We start from the raw sequence: 21,986 nt of genomic DNA, 5'->3' as shown, positions 1-21,986 counted from the left end.
ACCATGCCAGGGAACGGAGTCTAAGGTGCCGCTGGTCTTCACCAGAGCCCACCACAAAGCAGGATGGGCTTGCTGCTGCAGGCGACACCCAGGTCGTAACCCCCGGCAACGGCTCGACCACACAGGCGGCTGAGGAGATGCGAAGCACAGAAGGGATGAGACAACTCGTAGTCAGGATAGCTGTAGGTTAGGGCAGGCAGCACAGTAGCGTAGTCGGGACGTAGCAGAAGTTCAGTAGGCAGGCGGCAGAGAAGCAAGGTCAAGGTCACAAGAGCAGGAGATCTGGTACATGGCAGGGCAATACAAAGGAACGCTTTCTCTAGGGCACAAGGCAACAAAGATCCGGCAGAGAACTGAGGAGGGTGGAGGAATTTATCAACAAGACACAGGTGGTTACACTAATGAGCGTACTGGCCCTTTAAATCTTAAAGCTCCGGCGCGCGCACGCCCTAAGGGACGGGGACACGTGCGCCAGAGCAGAGAGGTGGAAGCAGAGGCAGGGGAAACACCCGGAGAGTGATGGACTGGGGCTCGCATGCGGGTGCGTTCCGCAGTGCGAGTCCCAGCCCCGAGCGCATAGCGTAACAGAAAAGAATCCAGTATCCACATGCCAAGGCACTAAAACTTCTTTATCTATATTTCCCTTTAGAGCATGATATAAAAACTGTATCTGCATTATTACTTATCCCCTATCCCCTTAGGACAGGGGATAAGTTTTTCACCACTGGACTACCCCTTTAAGTATTATGTTCAGCCTATTGGGGCATTTAAATGACAACTGACATTGTATTCACTAAACCTAATACACAGGATTATAGTGTGGGTGAACTGGATTTCAATGAGGCAGGAATTATCCGGATCCGTGATCCGGTTCTGAAGATGTCCGTTGTATTAGCCGGAATTGTTAATCTGGAAATGGCTAGCTTTGTGCGATAGAGTCGGGACCTGGCATACCCAGCTTCCCTACCTCCATCCTGTTTGCACCAATATGCCTGCCTACCTTGTGTTCACCTGGCTAAAGGGTCCCCAGAAATATGGGAGCAGAGGGGAAGGAGGCAGGGAAGCTAGGCTTGCCAGGTCCTGCCTCCATTGCACAAAGCTGGAAATTTCCAGATTAGCAATGCCAGCAAATACAACAAGTATCTCCAAAACTGGACTGCGAATCTGGATAATTGATACCTCATTGTAATCCGGTTCACTGGCACTACAACCCTATATATTGGGTTTAATGTAGGTGAACTCACTGTCAGTTTCCCTTTAATTGAGTGTACTGCAGCTTATACACCATTGCACCAATCACATACACAATCATTTTTTTTTTTGCCCCAAGGGTTGCCCCTGAGAGGTTTGTGGTATAAAAAGGTATATATTTTTAATCCAGGAATAATTTTTTTTGTTTACGATCGAGAAGGTTAGTTGTGTATGTGATCATTGTGTTGGAGATAAGAGATGATTGGATATGCAAAATACCAACATTACGAGAACAGACATGTGGTGAGGTGTAGCAATGACAATAAAAAAAAACTTCTATAAATAATACAAAATATAATGGTCCTGAATGCCAGATGTTCAGACCTGACGGACCAAATTATAGTCGTATGATTTCTTTTTGGGATTGACACTTTGTGTCTCCCTCAAACTTATCTAGTAATACAAGCAATTATCTTTAGATATCTTAATATTGCCTATTATAATTAAAATTTCAGGGTACATTGGTAAGCATGGCATTTACATATTTTTTGCAACCCGCCAAAGGGTAAGGATTGGTTCAAGTACAACCCTCTGGTAACCATTTGGTCTACATTTTAAGGCTAAGTTCACACTGAATAAAATTCCCCAATGTAAATGAGGCTAGGTTGACATATATCAGGCATTTGGCATAGTTTCCCTCCGGCTTGCACCAGAGGGAAATTGATGCTAGAACTGATCCCATTCATTTGAATGGGACAGTTCACAATCATCCAGCGTCTTAATTTTGACGCCGGATGGTTGGACACGGCAGATGGCACACGAAAGAGGAATGCAGCTTGCTGCATTCCCCTGTCTGTTGTCCAGAAACAATGGACGCTGTATGCCATACAATTGATGACAATTGATGCACGTTGTCATCAGTTATGGCATCAGTTGTGTCGAGATCACCTATGCTAGATGCCGGACATGTGTGAATCATTCTTTTTTTTACATGTACATATTTATTCATAATTGGCAAAAAGTCAACATGCAGCTTTTTTGCCAATTATAGATGAAAATTTGTGCATAAAATATGTCAGGACATTTTTATTAAAGGGGTACTCCGCTGCCTTGTGTCGGAAGCTCCGCTCCCCAGCGTCCGGAAGTTTATTGTTCCGGAGGCTATGTGCGGGCTTCTGTGTTCAGGGCTGCCCCTCGTGACGTCACGCCCGCCCCCTTCGTGACATCACGCCCGCCCCCTCAACGAAAGTCTATGGGAAGGGGGCGTGACAGCCATCGCGCCCCCTTACCATAGACTTTCACTGAGGTGGCGGGCGGGATGTCACGAAGGGGGTGGGCCTGACGTCACGAGGGGCGGCCCTGAACACGTAAGCCCGCACACAGCGTCCGGAACAATAAACTTCCGGACGCTGGGGAGCGGAGCTTCCGACACAGGGCAGCGGAGTACCCCTTTAAGTGCCACGTTAGCAATACACTGATTTACATTTTTTTACAACTATTTGCAGATAGCTACAAAAATGGTTTCTTAAAGGGGTATTCTGATATGAGAAAATTGTATTTAAATTAAACTATCAGCTTAAGATATATAACTTACTAATATAGTGTTGTCACAAACTGCCTTTAGTATGTTTTTGCTTGAAATACCACTAACAGGAACTTGTTTAGTGACATTTTTAGTGGGATGTTGTCCCAGTAGCTCCCTGGCTCCTCCTTCTCTCCTGACATGAGGCATCATATTGTGCTTTCTCAGGAGGTGTGGCTGGATCTTGTCTCTGAGCTCAAGCCCTGCCCCTTAAGTAAGGCACACACAGACACACACATACATATATATCTTTATTGGGACATTAAGAAAAGAATGAGGTGTGTTTATACCATGCTGCCTTGTTCTAAAAAATGCCACAGGCAGAGGAGTAGACAGCGAATGAATAGAGCAGGTTCTACAGACTGTTCTGCTCTGTAGAGCAATGTTCTGCAGCAGCTCTGGGTGGGAAACAGTGTTGTTGGAGGGAATTAGACAGGGTAGGAGGGCCGTGATAATGAGCTGGAGAAAGCAATGCATTATAGGGATTGTTGTATTGAGCAACTACTCAACCAGGAAGTAGCATTTCTGACTTAGACTATGTTCACACGGTGGAATTTGGCCGAAGAATTCCACTGGAAATTCCACTGAAATTTAAAGCCATGTCCAATGGTATTCCGCTGTCCCAATCACACAGCAAATTCCACATTCCACAAAATTTAAAGACCTGTCTAACAAATTTACAGAATTATGTGAGGAATCTCATTTAACTCAATAGGGCTTGATATTCAGCAGAATACTGTGTTTAGAGAACAAAGAAATTCTGCTGCAATTCCACCAGAATTCCAGCGGAATTCTACAATTCCTTTCAACAAATTGTGCATAATTGCGGAAATTCCCCCGTGTAAACATAGCATAGGAAATTATTAGATTTTAGTTATAGGCAAACAGAACTTGATTATTTATAGTTACATAAAAACAAAAAAAAGAAGTTACTATTCATATAATATATGGAAACATTACAAACTACATCTAACAGAATAGCTATAAGATAGAAAAATAAGTTAACATTAGATGAAGATATCACCTTCACCCATTATGTAGGTATTTTATTTTCATATTCTTCGTGATTTATCACAAACCTAAAATTCTAAAAATAACTTTTACTTTCAGTGTTTTGCAGAGCGTAAAGAACTATTGCCTTTTTTAATCAGCTTCCACAAACATACTATTTATGAGTAATAATAAGGTTTTTAACTTTTAGGCTAGGTTCACATAGTGTTTTTAAAGGTGCATTTCATTTGTAAAAAAGCATCCGCAAAATTTTGGCCGCAATTTTTAACATTAATGTACTTTATGTAGATCTATGGGAAAGTGGTGGTCTGTGCACAAAATATGTAAAAATACGGCCACAGTTTACAGCTGCGTAAATAAGTGACATAAAATAAAAATAAAAGTTTAGTACTGATGCCCCATCTGACTGGTTTTTAATGAAATATTTTTTCCATAAGTTTTACCAAATCTGTCCCATACATCTGACTGAAGTTCCAGACATGTACATGTTTTTTTTTTTTTTTAAACCCTGGAATAAGATATTCAGGCATTTCTGTTACAAACCTTCTGTATTCGAATCAGGATTGACAATCTTCCAAAAATTCCTGGGGCTTTTTTCTACTGTCTGTAAAAAAAGATATGAATCTGTTTTTTTTTTTAAGCTGGAGGTACTATATTGTTATTGGATGCAAATGGAGAAGAGAGACAATTATCATGGTGCTGATCCTGAGCCCCTCTTCAGCTTTTCATTCTGGGGCCTCAGGAGCGGTGCCAACAATATTTGCCTTTCTTCTCCATTTGCAAGCATCATAGGGACTGACAATAGGCATCCCAAAGCACTACATAGATTTGGGCCTACCCTCAGCTCTCCCTGTGTTGTTTTCTCTCTCCGATGAACAGATAGCTTCCACTGTTTCTCCTCCTGTGTTAAATTTTTCCATATCTGGCATTCAAGAGTTCTGCTTTTTATGATAATTGTAATTATAATTATCATGATATTACAGTTTTTTACAGATTTTACTGTCCACATTTGGATGAGTTGTTCAGTAACATGTTACCTTATACATGTAAGGCTGGGTTCACATATATCAGTCGTCCGGCACAGTTTCCCTCCGGCGTGGACCGGAGGGAAACTGGTGCTAGAACTGATCCCATTCATTTGAATGGGACAGTTCACAATCATCCAGCGTCTCAATTTTGACGCTGGATGGTTGGACATGCCGGAGGGCACCGGACAGGGGAACGCAGCTTGCTGCGTTCCCCTGTCCGTTGCCCAGAAACAATGGACGCCGCATGCCATACAACTGATGACAAGTTGTCATCAGTTGTGGCATCAGTTGCATCGAGATTTAGGCTGAGTTCACCTATGCCGGATGCCGGACATATGTGAACCCAGCCTTAGACAGTCACAACTGGCAGCCTTTACATTGCTTCCAATTTTGCTCTGCCTGTGTATTGTCATCATGAACAACAAATCTCAGAGAGAACCTTAGGTCCTGCAGAAATAACATAGTGCAGTGCACACTTGTCTGCTAAAAATCCCATAGTCCAAGGTTTCTTAACCTCCTCCACAATATCCTTATGTCTACTTGTTCTTCCACCTGCCTATGATGGTTACCAACCACCTACATGTCTGAAGGAATTCTCTGAACTGTAATTTCGTGAAATTTGAGGTAGAATGTTCATCTTCTTTTGGACTATGTTGGCAAGGTAAATGGCTATGGCATATAAACCTGATTAAATCTGTGTTTTTCATTAAAGATGGCAACAATATTCTCCAAATTTTTTTTTTTTTTAAAAGAATTATCTGTTTCCAGTTTTCCAATCACTTTTCAGTTGAACTGTAGCAGACCATAGATAATAGTTAAATGTTACCCAAAACTCCACATTACTGATCAAAAGCAGGGATTGTATGTTGAAGAAACCAATACTGCTCATACCTTATCATAGCTTTGCATCTATTACTATTCATTTTGTGTCATATACATATAATTATTACCTGTCTTTGTGATATGTGAATTTTAAGGTTATGACTTTTGACAGAACTAAATTCAATCCATAGGCGTAACTAAAGCATAGCCTTAATATTTCCTTAAAGGGGAAAAAGTTATGGGCAACAATTTTGGTATTCTCTGCCTTAGGCTATGTTCACACAGGCCTTGATTTCTCATTTGCGTCATTGCGACTTTTGTGGGTGAATCTTTGAAGTCGTTTTTGTCTTTGGTCATGGCCTAATTTACAAAAAAATCACACTGCTGTTAATAAATTTGTCGCATATTAAAAAAAAAGGCTTTGGCTTTCTACAGCAGACCCACTTTTCTAAATCTGCTCGGGAGTGGAGTCATTATGAAAAAAAGTTGCACATCATAAATTTGTCTTATCTACATGTGACAGTTCAAAGCTGCCTTTTCTCTTTGATAGAACTTAAAAGCCGACTGAGGATAAATAAATTCCTGCCTCCTCGCTGTCCGATCGCCGAATGACTGCTCAGTGCCTGAGATCCAGGCATGAGCAGTCATGCGGCAGAATCGTTGATCACTGGTTTCTTATGAGAAACCAGTGATCAACATAGAAGATCAGTGTGTGCAGTGTTATAGGTCCCTATGGGACCTATAACACTGCAAAAAAAAAGTGAAAAAAAAAGTGAATAAAGATCATTTAACTCCTCCCCTATTAAAAGTTTTAATCACCCCCCTTTTCCAATAATAAAAAAAACACAGTGTAAATAAAAATAAAAATAAACATATATGGTATCACCGCGTGCGGAAATGTCCGAATTATAAAAATATATCATTAATTAAACCGCTCGGTCAATGGCGTGCGCGCAAAAAAATTCCAAAGTCCAAAATAGTGCATTTTTGGTCACTTTTTATATAATTTAAAAATGAATAAAAAGCGATCAATAAGTCATATCAATGCAAAAATAGTACCGTTAAAAACTTCAGATCACGGCGCAAAAAATTAGTCCTCATACCGCCCCATACACGGAAAAATAAAAAAGTTATAGGGGTCAGAAGATGACAATTTTAAACGAAAACGTCAGCAAAAAACGAAAATGCAAAAACGGAAAACCCCCCGGTCCTTAAGGGGTTAAAAGCCGTGTAAGTAAGTTACTGTAAAAAATTAACATTTATGTAAAAAAATGTGGACACAATGGGGGACATTTATCAAGGTATTTTAAGAGCCTTTTTTTCTACAAAAGTCGCACATGCGCCTAAGCAACTTTTTTGTGCGACTTTTGTGAGTAAGCAAAATGTTACAATCAGCCTTACCTAAATATATTTCAGTTTTCACTTTGCTGTGGTCACGAATTTATGATGTGCGAAAGTCAAAAGGCAAAAACCCCTTACAAAAAGTCGCAAGTCTACTCCAGGTCTGACCTGGGGTACAAAACTCCCGTACATAAGCAAATTTAAAAAGTCGCAAAAATGTCTCACAAAACCTATGATAAATATGTAGCTCAGAAGCAAAACTAAAGCAAAAAAAAAAATAATTACTTCAAAACTTGCTTACCAAAGCAAACAATGATAAATGTCCCCCAATATGTCTTCAATTTTGTGGATGCATTTTTACATAAAATATGCCTGAAAAAACACTGTGAATCTGGTCTTACTTTTGTACTGTATTGTGTATATATTGAGGTCACATAGTGGCTGAAGTAACACAAAACATAAAGATTTCTACTATAAAAAAAAAGCAGCAGTATTTCATTTTACAATTGATGCATCTAAGCTGATTGGGGGGTCAGCACAAGCTGGCAGTATGTTTTCAGGGCAAGTGTATACAATATAAACCTGGAGGGGATTTATCCAGTTTCTGACATGCCAGTCTGTAAAAATCCCCCAACACAGGCACTCTGATTTTTGTAGAGGTGCACACCTTTACATAAATCCTGGTACATCTCAAGCTGCCCATGTGCCCTCATTGAAATCTAGTTGCAATTTACGCCTTTTTGAAGAGCACCACACCCACTTTACACCACACTCCTCCCACTTGGCAAGCATGGCGCAAAGTATATAAAAAGTTGCAAATATTTTGTGCAAGGTGGATTGTGCAAAAATGTTGCTCCTTTTTGCCCATTACACCAGACAAAGGGACGATAAATCCCCCCATAATTTCTTTGTATATTACTATATCCTGATTCTTGTAGTTTGTACAACTTTATAGACATGTATGTATATTTCTGTAACTATTCTTCGTCTCGGTTAATAGATCCCTGTAGAATGTTCACCTCATCAAATAAATGTCTCTCGTAATTATTCATGCTTAAACAACTGACTTGAGATGTACTTGACCTTCCTGTCATGCACTTAACAAATGCCTACTGTTCCTTGTGCCTGTAAGTCTTCTATTAGACCATTAATTGTAAGGGTATTTACAATAAAAAAAACTCTTTGCCATAGTTTTCTGTCTGTACCTGATCTGTCATGAAATATATTGTAATGTTGCAGGTGGAATGTACTACTCATACATTTACCTTTAATATTTGGTTTAAAGCCTCACTTATTACCTGTATTAGGAAGTCTGCAGAGAAGGTTCCACAATATACTGTGCTGTATATAGCTGAACTACAATTATGATACATGTTAAAGGGTTTATCCAGGAAAAAACTTTTTTTTATATATCAACTGGCTCCAGAAAGTTAAACAGATTTGTAAATTACTTTTATTAAAAAATCTTCATCCTTTCAGTACTTATGAGCTTCTGAAGTTTAGGTTGTTCTTTTCTGTCTAAGTAATCTCTGATGACACGTGTCTCGGGAACCGCCCAGTTTAGAAGAGGTTTGCTATGGGAATTTGCTTCTAAACTGGGCGTTTCCCGAGACACGTGTCATCAGAGATTACTTAGACAGAAAAGAACAACCTTAACTTCAGAAGCTCATAAGTACTGAAAGGATTAAGATTTTTTAATAGAAGTAATTTACAAATCTGTTAAACTTTCTGAAACCAGTTGATATATAAAAAAAAGTTTTTTCCTGGAATACCCCTTTAACATTGCAAACCACATCTTCACCAAACTACGTTTTTATCATGTACTTTTACCAATGGTCACAATATTTATGTGTTGTCCAAACCAAGAAAGTAACATCCTTTATTAAAACAAATCACGTAGTGAACTTTGAAGTACAGACATTTTCCCCCTATACCTCCTGTCTTGAAACCATAGATATACAAGAAGAATAACCTGGGTTTTACATTTTTGTTTCTAATGGACACAGAATAATTCATGCAGGGAATTGTTATACATTTCTATAGCCATAAGGCTACCACTTTGTTGTTTTAAACACAGTCCTTCAAATGTCTTTATTTTTTGGTACTTTTCTTCTGTCTAGAACAATATTTTGCTTCTACTAGATGAACAGGGTGGGTCATTTACATGGATACACCTTAATAAAATGGGAATGGTTGGTGATATTAACTTCCTGTTTGTGGCACATTAGTATATGTGAGGGGGAAACTTTTCAAGATGGGTGGTGACCATGGCGGCCATTTTGAAGTCGGCCATTTTGATTCCAACTTTTGTTTTTTCAATAGGAAGAGGGTCATGTGACACATCAAACTTATTGTGAATTTCACAAGAAAAACAATGTGCTTGGTTTTAACATAACTTTATTCTTTCATGAGTTATTTACAAGTTTCTGACCACTTATAAAATGTGTTCAATGTGCTGCCCATTGTGTTGGATTGTCATTGCAACCCTCTTCTCCCACTCTTCACACACTGATAGCAACACCGCAGGAGAAATGCTAGCACAGGCTTCCAGTATCCGTAGTTTCAGGTGCTGCACATCTCGTATCTTCACAGCATAGACAATTGCCTTCAGATGACCCCAAAGATAAGATCAGATCGGGAGACCTTGGGGGCCATTCAACTGGCCCACGACGACCAATCCACTTTCCAGGAAACTGTTCATCTAGCAATGCTCATACATTGGATAGATCCCTCCAAGACTGTTGGAACACAAAAATTGATGGTATGGTGTGGTATATGGGGTACAAAAATAGTGGGGCCATTCTTCATCAATGGAAACCTCAAGACCACTGGATATGTGAAATTGCTACATGATGATGTGTTTCCCTCTTTGTGCACCGAGCATTCCTAGATGAATAGTTTCCTGGAAAGTGGATTGGTCCCCGTGGGCCAGTTGAATGGCCCCCAAGGTCTCCCGATCTGACCCCCTTAGACTTTTATCTTTGGGGTCATCTGAAGGCAATTGTCTATGCTGTGAAGATACGAGATGTGCAGTACCTGAAACTACGGATACTGGAAGCCTGTGCTAGCATTTCTCCTGCGGTGTTGCTATCAGTGTGTGAAGAGTGGAAGAAGAGGGTTGCATTGACAATCGAACACAATGGGCAGCACATTGAACACATTTTATAAGTGGTCAGAAACTTGTAAATAACTCATGAAAGAATAAAGTTACGTTAAAACCAAGCACATCCTTGTTTTTCTTGTGAAATTCCCAATAAGTTTGATGTGTCACATGACCCTCTTCCTATTGAAAAAACTAAAGTTGGATTCAAATGGCTGACTTCAAAATTGCCGCCATGGTCACCACCCATCTTGAAAAGTTTCCCCCCTCACATATACTAGTATGCCACAAACAGGAAGTTAATATCACCAACCATTCCCATTTTATTAAGGTGTATCCATATAAATGGCCCACCCTGCATAGCTCTAATAACTATAGTAGCACTAGCCTACATGTGGTAGGACTTTGGTTCTAACTGTAACCTCACCCCATAACTAATATTTTTACTACATGCAATTTCAGCCTAACAATACCAGCACTGAAAAATTGTGTTTGATTCCCAAAATTTCCCAGTGCAACGGCAGAGAAATACTTTTTATTTTCATTAATATTGACTAGCTTCATGCACATGTGCAAGCAATTATGATGCAGATGTTCGGAAACCTGTACGCTATGATAATCCGGCTATGGGAAGAATAAATAATGCAGTTGTTTACGATTTTATTTGCCTTTTATGTTTTGCAGGACATGGGGGAGTAAACCAGCTAGGAGGTGTGTTTGTAAATGGCCGACCACTTCCTGATGTAGTTCGTCAAAGAATTGTAGAACTTGCCCATCAAGGTGTCCGGCCATGTGACATCTCAAGGCAACTACGAGTCAGCCATGGATGTGTCAGCAAAATTCTCGGCAGGTAATAGTGCCCCTAAAGAAAATCATTTAACGGAAAGACTAATCTTAAATAGTGTTGCTCGCGAATATTCGCAATTCGAATTTTATTTGCGAATATCGCATATTCGCGAATTTGCGAATATTCGCGAATATAGCGCTATATATTCGTGAGTACGAATATTCGTTTTTTTTTCACAGTACACATCACAGTGATCATCCCTCTCTGCTTCCAGCTTATGTGGTGTAAGAAGCCTCTAATACTACTGTGTGAGACTGGTGTGTGAATTTTCGCATATGCGAAAATGTGCATATGCGAATTTTCGCATTTGCGAATTTTCGCTTATGCTAATTTTCGCTTATGCTAATTTTTGCATATGCTAATTTCCGCACACGCGAATATTCGCATATGCGAAAATAAAACGAGAATATTACGAATATGCGAATATTCGCAAATATGACGAATATTCGTCCATATATTCGCGAATATTCGCGAATTCGAATATGGCCTATGCCGCTCAACACTAATCTTAAAGTGCTTTTTAGTAATATTTCCAATGCTAGAACTGTTGAGAAACATTTAGGATGCTGCTTCCAAATTATGTCTTATGTAGCATGTTTATTATTTATCTATACATGTGATATGTATCTATACAGTGATTAATGAGATACCTTTATTAAACAAGGATGGGTTTTGATTAAAAAAAAAGATTATTTATTTATACATGGCAATAGTATTGGTGCATGATTTCCCTGTGTTATAGCTCTGCCTTATACCATGTTGACTTCTCAATTTTCTCTTTATTGTTGCTCCAAGCTGTCTCTGGACTACATAGATTCTCTTGTTCATGTTCTTCCCAATGTCCTTCCAGATTAATCTGCACTGTCCAATCCAAATGAATGGGATTAGTTCAATGGTCAGTTTTTCTCTGGCACTTTTCTACAGTGTGCATAGGGAGAAGCCTGTGGACAGAACCAACAACAGTGGGCTCTTATATGTAGCTCTCATATGCTTCTTGTCCATAAGTGCTAAATAACTAAACTAGACTGTAAACAGTGCATTTGTCCCTACGTTATGCTACTGTCAGCAAGGGCAGCAAAACATAGGCAAATGCTCCCCTTAAAGGAGTTCTCGAGTGCACTTAAACTTATCACCTATCCAACAGTGTCGTCACTTGCATGAAGCGCCAGCTGACATGCCCGCTCCATGTTTCTCTAAGGGAGAGCCAGAGGTACATGGTTTGGGTATCTCCGGCTCTCCCATAGAGATACATAGATGGGGGGGGGGGGGGCTGTTAACTGTCACTTGGTGCAGGGGTCTACACTAGAGACAAGCGAATTTTTGAAAAATTTGATTCGGCCGATTCGCCGAATTTTCCCCCAAAATTTGTTTTGGTCCAAAACAGCTATTTCTGGCCTACAGAGAGCCTCAATAGGGGTGTAGAACACTTTGCCTTGCTGTAACACGCATAGGGTGTGTACTGGGTTAGTGAAATAATACTGTTATTCCATATGACATGCAGATCAGAGGCGTCGCTATTAGAATCACTTTCGCAGAGCGGCACAATGACACAGCCTGGAGGTGGTATCAGTATGAGGAGACCATATAGTGGCTGAATGACACAGCGTGGAGGTGGCGGCTGCATGAGGAGACCACATAGTGGCTGAATGACACAGCCTGAAATTGGCGGCCGCATGTGGAGAACATATAGTGGCTGAATGACACAACCTGGAGGTGGCGGAAGCATGACAAGACCATGTAGTGGCTGAATGACACAGCGTGGAGGTGACGACAGCATGAGGAGACCATATAGTGGCTTAATGACACAGCGTGGAGGAAACGGCAACATTAGGAGAACACATAGTGGCTGAATGACACAGCCTGGAGTTGGCAGCAGCATTAGGAGACCATATAGTGGTTGAATGACACAGCCTGGAGTTGGTGGCAGCATGAGGAGAACATATCGTCACTGAATGACACAGCCTAGAGTTGGTGGCAGCATGAGGAGACCATATAGTGGCTTAATGACACAGCCTAGAGTTGGCGGCAGCATGAGGAGATCATATAGTGGCTGAATGACACAGCCTGCAGTTTGCGGCATTATGAGGAGACCATATAGTGGCTGAATGACACAGCCTGGAGTTGGCGGCAGCATAAGGAGACCACATAGGGGCTTAATGACACAGCCTGGAGTTGGCGGCAGCATGAGGAGAACATATAGTGACTGAATGACACAGCCTGGGGGTGGCAGGAGCATGAGGAGAACATATAGTGGCAGTAGGAGACAGCTTGGAGCTGGCATCAGCATGAGGAGGACATATGGTGGCAGAATGAGAAAGCCTGGAGGTGGCAGCAGCAGCAACAGCAGGAGTCCTGAAAGTGACCCGGTGACAGAGTGGTGCAGTGGGTGGCAATACCAGTACCTGGTGACGAAGGTGGGTGAAAAAAGGAGAACTTGGCATCAAATGTGTGGCATCAGGCCGGTGGCAGGATCAGAATAATAGCTGAGGCAGGTAGGCAGAAGAAAACAGACTATTTTGCAAAAGTGTTAGTGTGTAAGTAAGTATTGAGGATATGCATTACGTAAAACATAACTTTTAATAATATGCTTAGGATAAAATATATGGACTCCAAATAGTTTTTTAATCAAACAAAAGTAAAGGTGTGCAAAAAACACCATGGGCCACCTACACCACCAAGTATTGATGTGATGCAAAGACCTCTAAAAGGTGGTCCATTTTAACCGGTGGGGGTAAACACTTCCCTTGTAAGGCTCTACTTTCGTATTTTTAATTCCCTTCTTGACAAGTGTTACTCGCCCTAAAAAGGGTGGCTCCAGACAGGAACCTCTCCGTATTTCCACCTACAAACACTGGCACTTCCCAGGGTTTTTAGATGGAAATAGGGATTGGTTCCTGTGTGGGGCCGCACTTTTTAAGACGAGTAAAACTTGCCAAGAAGGGAATTAATAATTCGAGAGTAGGACCTTACAGGTGAAGTTTTTATCCCCCTCCTTTTACACTGGATCATTCATTGTTCCCTTCCACCTTTTAGAGGTCTTTTGCATCACATCAATACTTAGTGGTGTAGGTGGCACATGGTGTTTTTTGCACACCTTTACTTTTATTTGATTTGAAAAATAATAATTTGGGTCCATATATTTTATCCTAAGCATATTATTAAAAGTTAAGTTTTACTTAATGCATATCGTCAATACTTATTTGTGGTCTGATGCGGAGGAATGTCTGTAACTGGGGAGCAGTACCTTAAATATGTTTAGCATCCATATTTGTGAAGTTTTTGGTGTGGCACCATGGTCAATCTACTCTGATGCATCAGGCATTAATGGTTGGAAATCCTGGCTGATCCATGTCTGATTCATCTTCACAAAGGTCAGTCTCTCCACATTTTCATGGACAGATGAATTTTCCTTGGGGTTACTATGGCCCCCACCGCACTAAACACATGCTCTGATAGCACACTACTGGCCTGGCAGGACACCTTTTCCAGGGCAAACTCTGCTAGTTGAGCCCACAAATCAAGTTTGGCTGCCCAGAAGTCCAGTGGATCTTCAAGGTGTGTTGGCATGGTCATATCAAGGTATGCCACCACCTGCTTGTTCAGGTCCTGCTCCAGGTCTACCTGCTGCTGATGAGTTGCTTCACTATGCGGGTGAAGAAAGGCACTCATCAGCGACTGTAGACTCAGGCTGCTGCTGATGGAGCTGGTACTGTTCCTGCCAACCCACCCCACACCAGCAGCCATGGCAGTGGAAGGTGAGCGCAGAGGGCCCTCCGAGTCAGACCTGCGAGAGGATGGAGGATGGTGCAGATAGGCATCGGCCAACTGACTAAATAGGATGTCTCTGCCTCTCAGTGGGTGTAAAAAAGGCCCCCATTTTGTGCAGGTAGCAAGGGTCCAATAAGGTGGAGAGCCAGAAGTCATTCCGCTGCCGAATGTTGACAATTTGGCGGTAACTACGCAAGCAAGTGAGCATGCTTCATGCCATTTGTGCAAGTGACTCAGAGGGAATCCCTGCCTCCATTTACACTGCATACTGCCACGGTGTGTCTGGGTCCTCTGTCTCGCCTTCCTCATAACCCTCAAGCTCCTCTAGCTGCTCCTCCTCTCCTGTCAGATGACTAGAAAAACTGCCCATCTCACGAAACCTAACTTGTGCTCCACTGTGCCCCTCCCCCTCCTCCTCCAGTTCAGTCCCCACAGGGCTCATGTGGCCGTGAGATGTAGGCGCCACGTCTCCAGTGCCCTGACCAGCCATCGTTTCCAATACGCGTTGTAGTAGATGAAGCAGTGGAATGACGTTGTTCATTCCGTAATCCTGGCGACTGATTAATAATGTGGCTTCCTTAAAAGGCCTGAGCAAACGGCAGGTGTCACATATGAGCTGCCACTGGTTGACATTGTAGTTACACAGGGGAGTCCCCCTATGCACTTGGATCATCAAGAAATTAATGATGGCTTTTCTCTGTTCGTATAGTCGGTCCAACTTATGGAGGCTGGAATTCCCTACGTGTGGAAACGTCGCAAATCAGACTATCTTGGGGGATGCCGTTCTGACACTGCAGCTCAAGGAGGATGTGCTTTGCGGTGTCCGAGTGCCCGAAGGGCATGCTTGACAATTAGATTGAACACTTGTTCCATGCAGGGTGCATGTCTCAGGCATCCTTTTTGCAGCACAGACAAGATGTTCTTCCCATTGTCAGTCACCATGGTTCCCATTTCCAGTTTTTGGGGAGTAAGCCATGATTTGATTTCTTGATGAATGACTTATAGCAGTTCCTCCCCTGTGTGGCTCCGTTTGCCAAGGCAACCACATTCACCCAGTGGGACATAAAGGACATATATTGTCCCTGACCGTAGTAACAGCTCCATACTTCGGCGCTGCCGTGCACTTTGGTACACACCGACAGGCTCAAGGACTGGCCCACCTTCTGTTCCAAAAAATTGTGCAGGGCTGGTACTGCCTTCTTTGCAAAGAAATGATGGCTTGGGACTCTCCACCTCAGCTCGGCACAAGCCATCATCTCTGAAAGGTGCAGAGTCCACCACTTGAAAAGCGAGGGACTGCAGCACCAGCAACTTGGACAGGAGCACATTCAGCTTCAGAGCTGTTGGATGAGTGGGCACATACTGTTGTCTTTTGAACATGGCTTCACCAATGGATTGCTGGTGGAATGACTGACTCGAAGTAGGAGGAGCAGGAGCATCTGGAGCGACAGAAGATGGTTTTGACACACAGCTCCCTTTGGCTGAGGTGGTGGAGCCTTGGCTGGCTGAAACAGGGAGCAGCTGGGTAATGCCACTGGGAAATGCATCAGGCTGGACCACCACATCGGAGCCACGTTTCTCCCAGGCCGCTTTATGGCTGCACTGCATATGTTAATGCAGAGCCGTGGTGCCAACGTTGGGACCCTGGCCACGCTTCACCTTCTGCCGACACATCTTGCATGTGGCAAAGTTAACCTCCTCCGGATGCTTGATGAAAAACTGCCACACCGCCAAGTAGCTGATTTTCCCACCAACAATCCACACTGATTAACTGCTACTGCCACCGACTCCAGTAACCCTGTTTCACTACCTCCTGGGAAGGTAGGCTGCCATGAAGCAGGTGGTCTACCCCAGGCACGTTTGGCTCCAGACTTTCCACTTCTGCCACCATGCTGACTGCCAAACATGCTACCACCTTGCTGGCTCAGCTGCTGCCTCACGGGCAACCTGCAATCCTCTTCTCCTGATGATGATGAAGCCCCTTCTGCACCCGGCTCCAAAGTGCGATCGGCTTCATCCTCATCGAGATGTGTCTGCACGTCACTGATGTCCTCCTCAGGTTCCTCAACAGTGTCTGTTTCAGGAGTCCTCTAGATCGTCCTCACTAAATAGTGGAGCTGAACAGCACAGGACAGAGGCAATGGGAGGACAGGGACTGCTGATGAAGTGGATGACCGTGTTAACCAATCGATGATGGCAGATGGGTTGCTTGTCGACATATGACCGCTAGCTGATACTGGGAGATTAGGCTTCTCGCTGGGACTTCTGCTGCCACTCACCCCTAGTCTGCCGCGACCTTTACCTGATGAATTTAGGACTTTTGGCTGGCCAGTCACAGTATCTAGGCCCTTAAGAATAAAATAGTACACAACTTAGATGTACGTATGTGGTATGCACTTATGAGGGGAGGACAATGCGCTCTAGTGCGCTTAAAACAGTATTTGTGTAAAACACCAGTCGGTGTGTACTTTTGGCTGGCCTTTCACAGTATCTAGGCCCTTAAGAATTTAACAGGAACAAAATAGTACACCACTTAGATGTACGTATGTGCTATGCACTTATGAGGAGAGGACAATGCGCTCCAGTATGCTTAAAAGTATTTGTGTACAACACCAGCTGGTGTGTACTTTTTGCTTGCCTTTCAAAGTATCTAGGCCTTTAAGACTTTAACAGGAACAAAATAGTACACCACTTAGATGTATGTGTTGTGGTATACACTTATGAAGGGAGGACAATGCGCTCCAGTAAGCTGAAAAAAGTATCTGTGTACGACACCAGCAATTCACACCAGTACTGCAGCACACAGTCACTGTGTACTACACCCAAAATTGCACTTTCTCTCTCAATCTCACTCCCTTCCCTATCAGTGCTTCTAGGCAGGATTTGGGCTTGAGTTGAATCGCTGCTGTTCTGTGCAAAACACTGTGCAACACACTGATCTCTGTCCCTCTCTGTAATAGAACGCTGTAGTAACTGGGAGGTGAATCGCTGCTGTAAAAATGCTTTTGTGTGCAACACACACTGCTCTCTGTCCCTCTCTATGCAACAGAATGCTGATGTTACTGGGAGGTGAATTTCTGCTGGAAAAATGCTTTTCTGTGTAACACACAGTGCTGTCTGTCCCTCTCTATCTCTCTGCAATAAAAGGCTGAAGTTACTGACTACAAGATGGCTGCCGATTATATAGGGCTGTGACATCACAGGGGTGGCTGGCTGCTGATAGGCTGCATACTGCGTGTGATTCACGGTCATCCCGCCTACCCTTGTTCCCGCCTTACCTGGATTCTTTGCCCCACGTCCTCACATGTGGATCCGCCATTTTAGATGCCCTGGATTCTGGACCGCACTAAATGGAGTTTAATGAAGCGATTTGCGGGATCGAATAGCATTCGTTGCTAATCAAATTTTTCATAAAATTCATTACAAATTTGGATTCATCAGATTCGATTCGCTCATTTCTAGTCGACACGTTCCCTTCCTGTAGACTGCCGTTATTCTGATGGATTGAGAGTTGCAGAGAATGGTCCTGTACAGCAACATTTCTAGAAAGTCGAATGTCTTCAATGCCTAGTTTGTGGTTACATATATAAGTAGAACATCTAATAATTTAGATTAAGGCAAACAACAATGCTTTTGATTGCTCAAGACAGTAATACTCTGCCCAAGTTCAGCATGACCAAATAAACTACAGAACAGTAATAGTTACATTTATATATATTGGCATTCTGAATTTAAGCATGTTGATTTGTTTCATTCAGACTGTCAACAATAAATTGGAATTTCATAGCTCATTATTTGGATAAATATTAATTACAGTGGATCCCTGTCTTAGTTTACCAAATAATATGGCACTGTAATCAGAGATGTCAGTTAAAAAAATGAATGCAATTACAAAATGAATTGATTTCCTAATCAACATGACACATTAGAGCCTTATGTCTTGAATTCTTTGGAAAGTTCATATTTGGACCATGTAAATTCTGACCTGTTCACGTGAAGGTTTTAAACTTATCCTTTACGATATAGTTCTAATGTAAATAGGTTGTCAAGCCCATGCTTACTATAAAATCATTGGACCCCTTCACAAAACACAGCCTCACCCTGTCTCACTTTATCACTCTCTCTTATCAGTAACTGATCAAGCCAACTTAGGAGTGTTGAGGTTCAGCTTCTTGTAATATGCCCAATATCTACGTACCCTGGGCCTAGAAAAAATGGGCCCTCTTTACCTGGGGCACCTGCCTAGGTTGCTTCCCCCAGCTAAGCCGTTGGGGAATCTAAATGAGAAGGTAGGTCTCATGTTCTGTTAATTGAGCCTTAGCACCACTCTTTGGCCTACTTTCACATGGCAGTATTTTGGTCAGTATCTGGTTTTAGTATTTGTAAGCCAAAACTAGGAGTGGAACATAAACAAAGAAAATATATAGAAAAAAATCCTTAAAAAAAAAAAATAGGTATGGCTTAAAATACTGATACAAAATACTGCCATTTGTAAGTGACCTAAGGAAGAGAATGATGGAATCCGTGCAGGTTTTGACTTCCATTCATCTTTCTTTATGCTCATACTGGTGCAACTAAAAGCATCTATGCCAGCTGCAATAAGTGTCTACCATGTAAGGTATTCCCCACAAGGTGCATGCCCTAAATTCTCAGTGAATATCATCATGAGGATTTTGACATATAAGTTTAATAATATTGGATAGGGCCAGGTTTATGTATGTGTAACACTCACGTTTCAGAAGACAGGAACCCTGGTGGATGTGGATCCGCTGGACCTGTGTGGCAGATGACTCAGACCGTACCAGGGAGCGGAGTCTATGGTGCCGCTGGTTTTCACCAGAGCCCGCTGCAAAGCGGGATGGACATCCTGCGGTAGGTGGCACCCAGGTCGCTACCCCTGGCATGGCTCGATCACACAGGTGCCTGAGGACATGCGAGAATAAGACAGCTTGGAGTCAGGATAGCAGAAGGTCAGGGCAGTTCTCAAAGTAGCATAGTCAGGAACATAGCAAATGGTCAGTAGGCAGTCGGCAAGGAGCAAGGTCAGGTCATGGAGCAAAGATATATCCCTTTTGGAGATTATCCTGGATATACTCCTGGATAGCCATGGCTTTGGTCTCAGGAACCAATAGAGGGTATATCCTTCCACGAGGAGGAGTGGTACCAGGCAGAAGATCTATAGGGCAGTCGTAAGGACGATGTGGAGGCAGAGACTCAGCCTGTTTCTTGCAGAAAACATCAGAGAAATCTTGGTAAGGTGGTGGCAGGCCAGGTAAAGGAGGAGGATGAGAAACAATTTTAGACTGAACTGATTGGAGGCAAAGATTTTGACAGGATTGACCCCAACAAATAATCTCTCCAGTTCTCCAATCCAGTTGCGGAGAATGGCGTTGCAGCCAAGGAAGGCCAAGAAGAATCTCTGAAGTACAGTGTGGCAGAACATAATATTCAATCTTTTCTTTGTGCAATAGTCCCACTTGTATGCCAAGAGATTCATTACGGAAGTGAACCATACAGTCCAACTTTCGTTCATCAACAGAGGAGATGAACAAGGGCTTTGCAAGCCAAGTTAGGGGAAGAGGATACCTGTGGACAAAAGAAGCATCAATAAAGTCACCTGCTGATCCAGAATCCAAAAATGCTGTAATGCTGAAGGAAGACTTGGCTTATGTGAAGACTTGTACAGAAATAGTTAAGCGTGGAGAGGTAGTATTCGCACTCAGGGATGCCTCCCCAACAAACCCTAGGTGCAAGCGTTTCCTGGGTGCTGTGGGCAAACTGTACAGTCCTTGAGGAAGTGCTCATGGCTAGCACAATATAAGCACAAATTCTCACTACGTCGTCGTGACCTCTCCTGTTGCGTAAGACGAGAACGATCCACTTGCATATCCTCTTCGGCAAGAGGCACAGGAAACAGAAGAGGTAGACATTGAAACACGGTTGCACATCAATGTGAGTGGCCAAGTGGATAAGTTCAGTCAAAGAAGATGGAGAATCATGTGCTGCAAGGGCATCTTTAATCCTGCTTGACAGTTCTTTTTAAAATGTGGCACACAAGGCCTCATCATTCCATGCAAGTTCAGAGGCAAGAGTGCGGAATTGATCCGCGTAGTCACCAACGGAAGAATTCCCTTGACAGAGGTTCAGCAAAGCCGTCTCAGCAGAAGAGGCATGTGTGGGTTCCTCAAAGACACTGCGAAATTCTGCCAAGAAGGACAACAAATTGGAGGATACCGGATCACCACGTTCTCAAAGGGGTGTAGCCCAGGCCAGGGATTTTCTGGACAGTAGACTAATGACAAAGGCCACCTTAGCACGTTCTGTCGGAAACTGTTCAGACATGAGCTCCAAGTGCATGGATCACTGTGTAACGAAGCCTATGCATGACTTGGAATCCCCATCAAACTTGGAAGGTAACGGCAGACGTAGCTGGGAGCCAGAAGACACTGCAGGAACCGGTGGTGGGGGTACCTGCTGCTGTTGTAAGGTCAAAAGCTGTGACATCATAGCAGAAAGTTGAGAAAGTTGCTGCACCTGTTGGGCCAACTGCTGCAACTGACGTACCACAACAGAGGGAAGATCCGCAACTTCAGGCAGGGGTACCTCAGCGGGATCCATGGCCGGATTTTACTGTAACACTCACGTTTCAGAAGACAGGAACCCCGATGGATGTGGATCCGCTGGACCTGTGTGGCAGATGGCTCGGACCGTACCAGGGAGCAGAGTCTAAGGTGCCGCTGGTTTTCACCAGAGCCCGCCGCAAAGTGGGACGGACTTGCTGCGGCAGGTGGCACCCAGGTCGCTACCCCTGGCATGGCTCGACCACACAGGTGGCTGAGGAGATGCGAGATTAAGAAAGCTTGTAGTCCGGATAGCGGAAGGTCAGGGCAGGCAGCACATTAGCATAGTCAGGAACGTAGCAAATAGTCAGTAGGCAGGCGGCAAGGAGCAAGGTCAGGTCATGGAGCAAAGGATCAGATAAATGACAAGGCAATAACAGGAATGCTTTCTCTCAGGCTCAAGGCAACAAAGATCTGGCAGGGAAGTGAGGAGGGTGGAGGAATTTATCAATTAGCGACAGGTGAATTAGACTAATGAGCGCACTGGCCCTTTAAATCTTAAAGCTCCGGCGTGCACGCCCTAGGGGATGGGGACACGCCTGGTGGAGCAGAGAGGCAGAGGCGGGGGCAGGAGAAGCACCAGGTGAGTGACGGACTGGGGCTCGCATGTGGGCGCGTCCCGCGATGCAAGTCCCAGCCCCGCCGGCAGCAGGTAATGGGGCCATGCGCTCACGGC

At 43.3% G+C, this 21,986-nt stretch overlaps 1 protein-coding gene across 6 annotated transcripts in view; it reads left to right on the top strand.

Moving 5' to 3' along the window:
- PAX5 (paired box 5) overlaps positions 1-21,986 on the top strand; it is a 324,504-nt gene that overhangs the window by 69,191 nt on the left and 233,327 nt on the right. For all 6 annotated transcript variants that reach the window (XM_056518288.1, XM_056518291.1, XM_056518287.1 and 3 more), the window contains exon 2: positions 10,760-10,925. In XM_056518288.1, the coding sequence (XP_056374263.1) occupies positions 10,760-10,925 (166 nt within the window). The remainder of the gene's footprint in view (positions 1-10,759; positions 10,926-21,986) is intronic.

The sequence above is a fragment of the Hyla sarda genome, chromosome 1, assembly GCF_029499605.1.
Source record: "Hyla sarda isolate aHylSar1 chromosome 1, aHylSar1.hap1, whole genome shotgun sequence".
Classification (NCBI taxonomy): domain Eukaryota; kingdom Metazoa; phylum Chordata; class Amphibia; order Anura; family Hylidae; genus Hyla; species Hyla sarda.
Note: the sequence above shows the minus strand (reverse complement) of the source record. Positions and strands in the feature narration are given on the sequence as shown.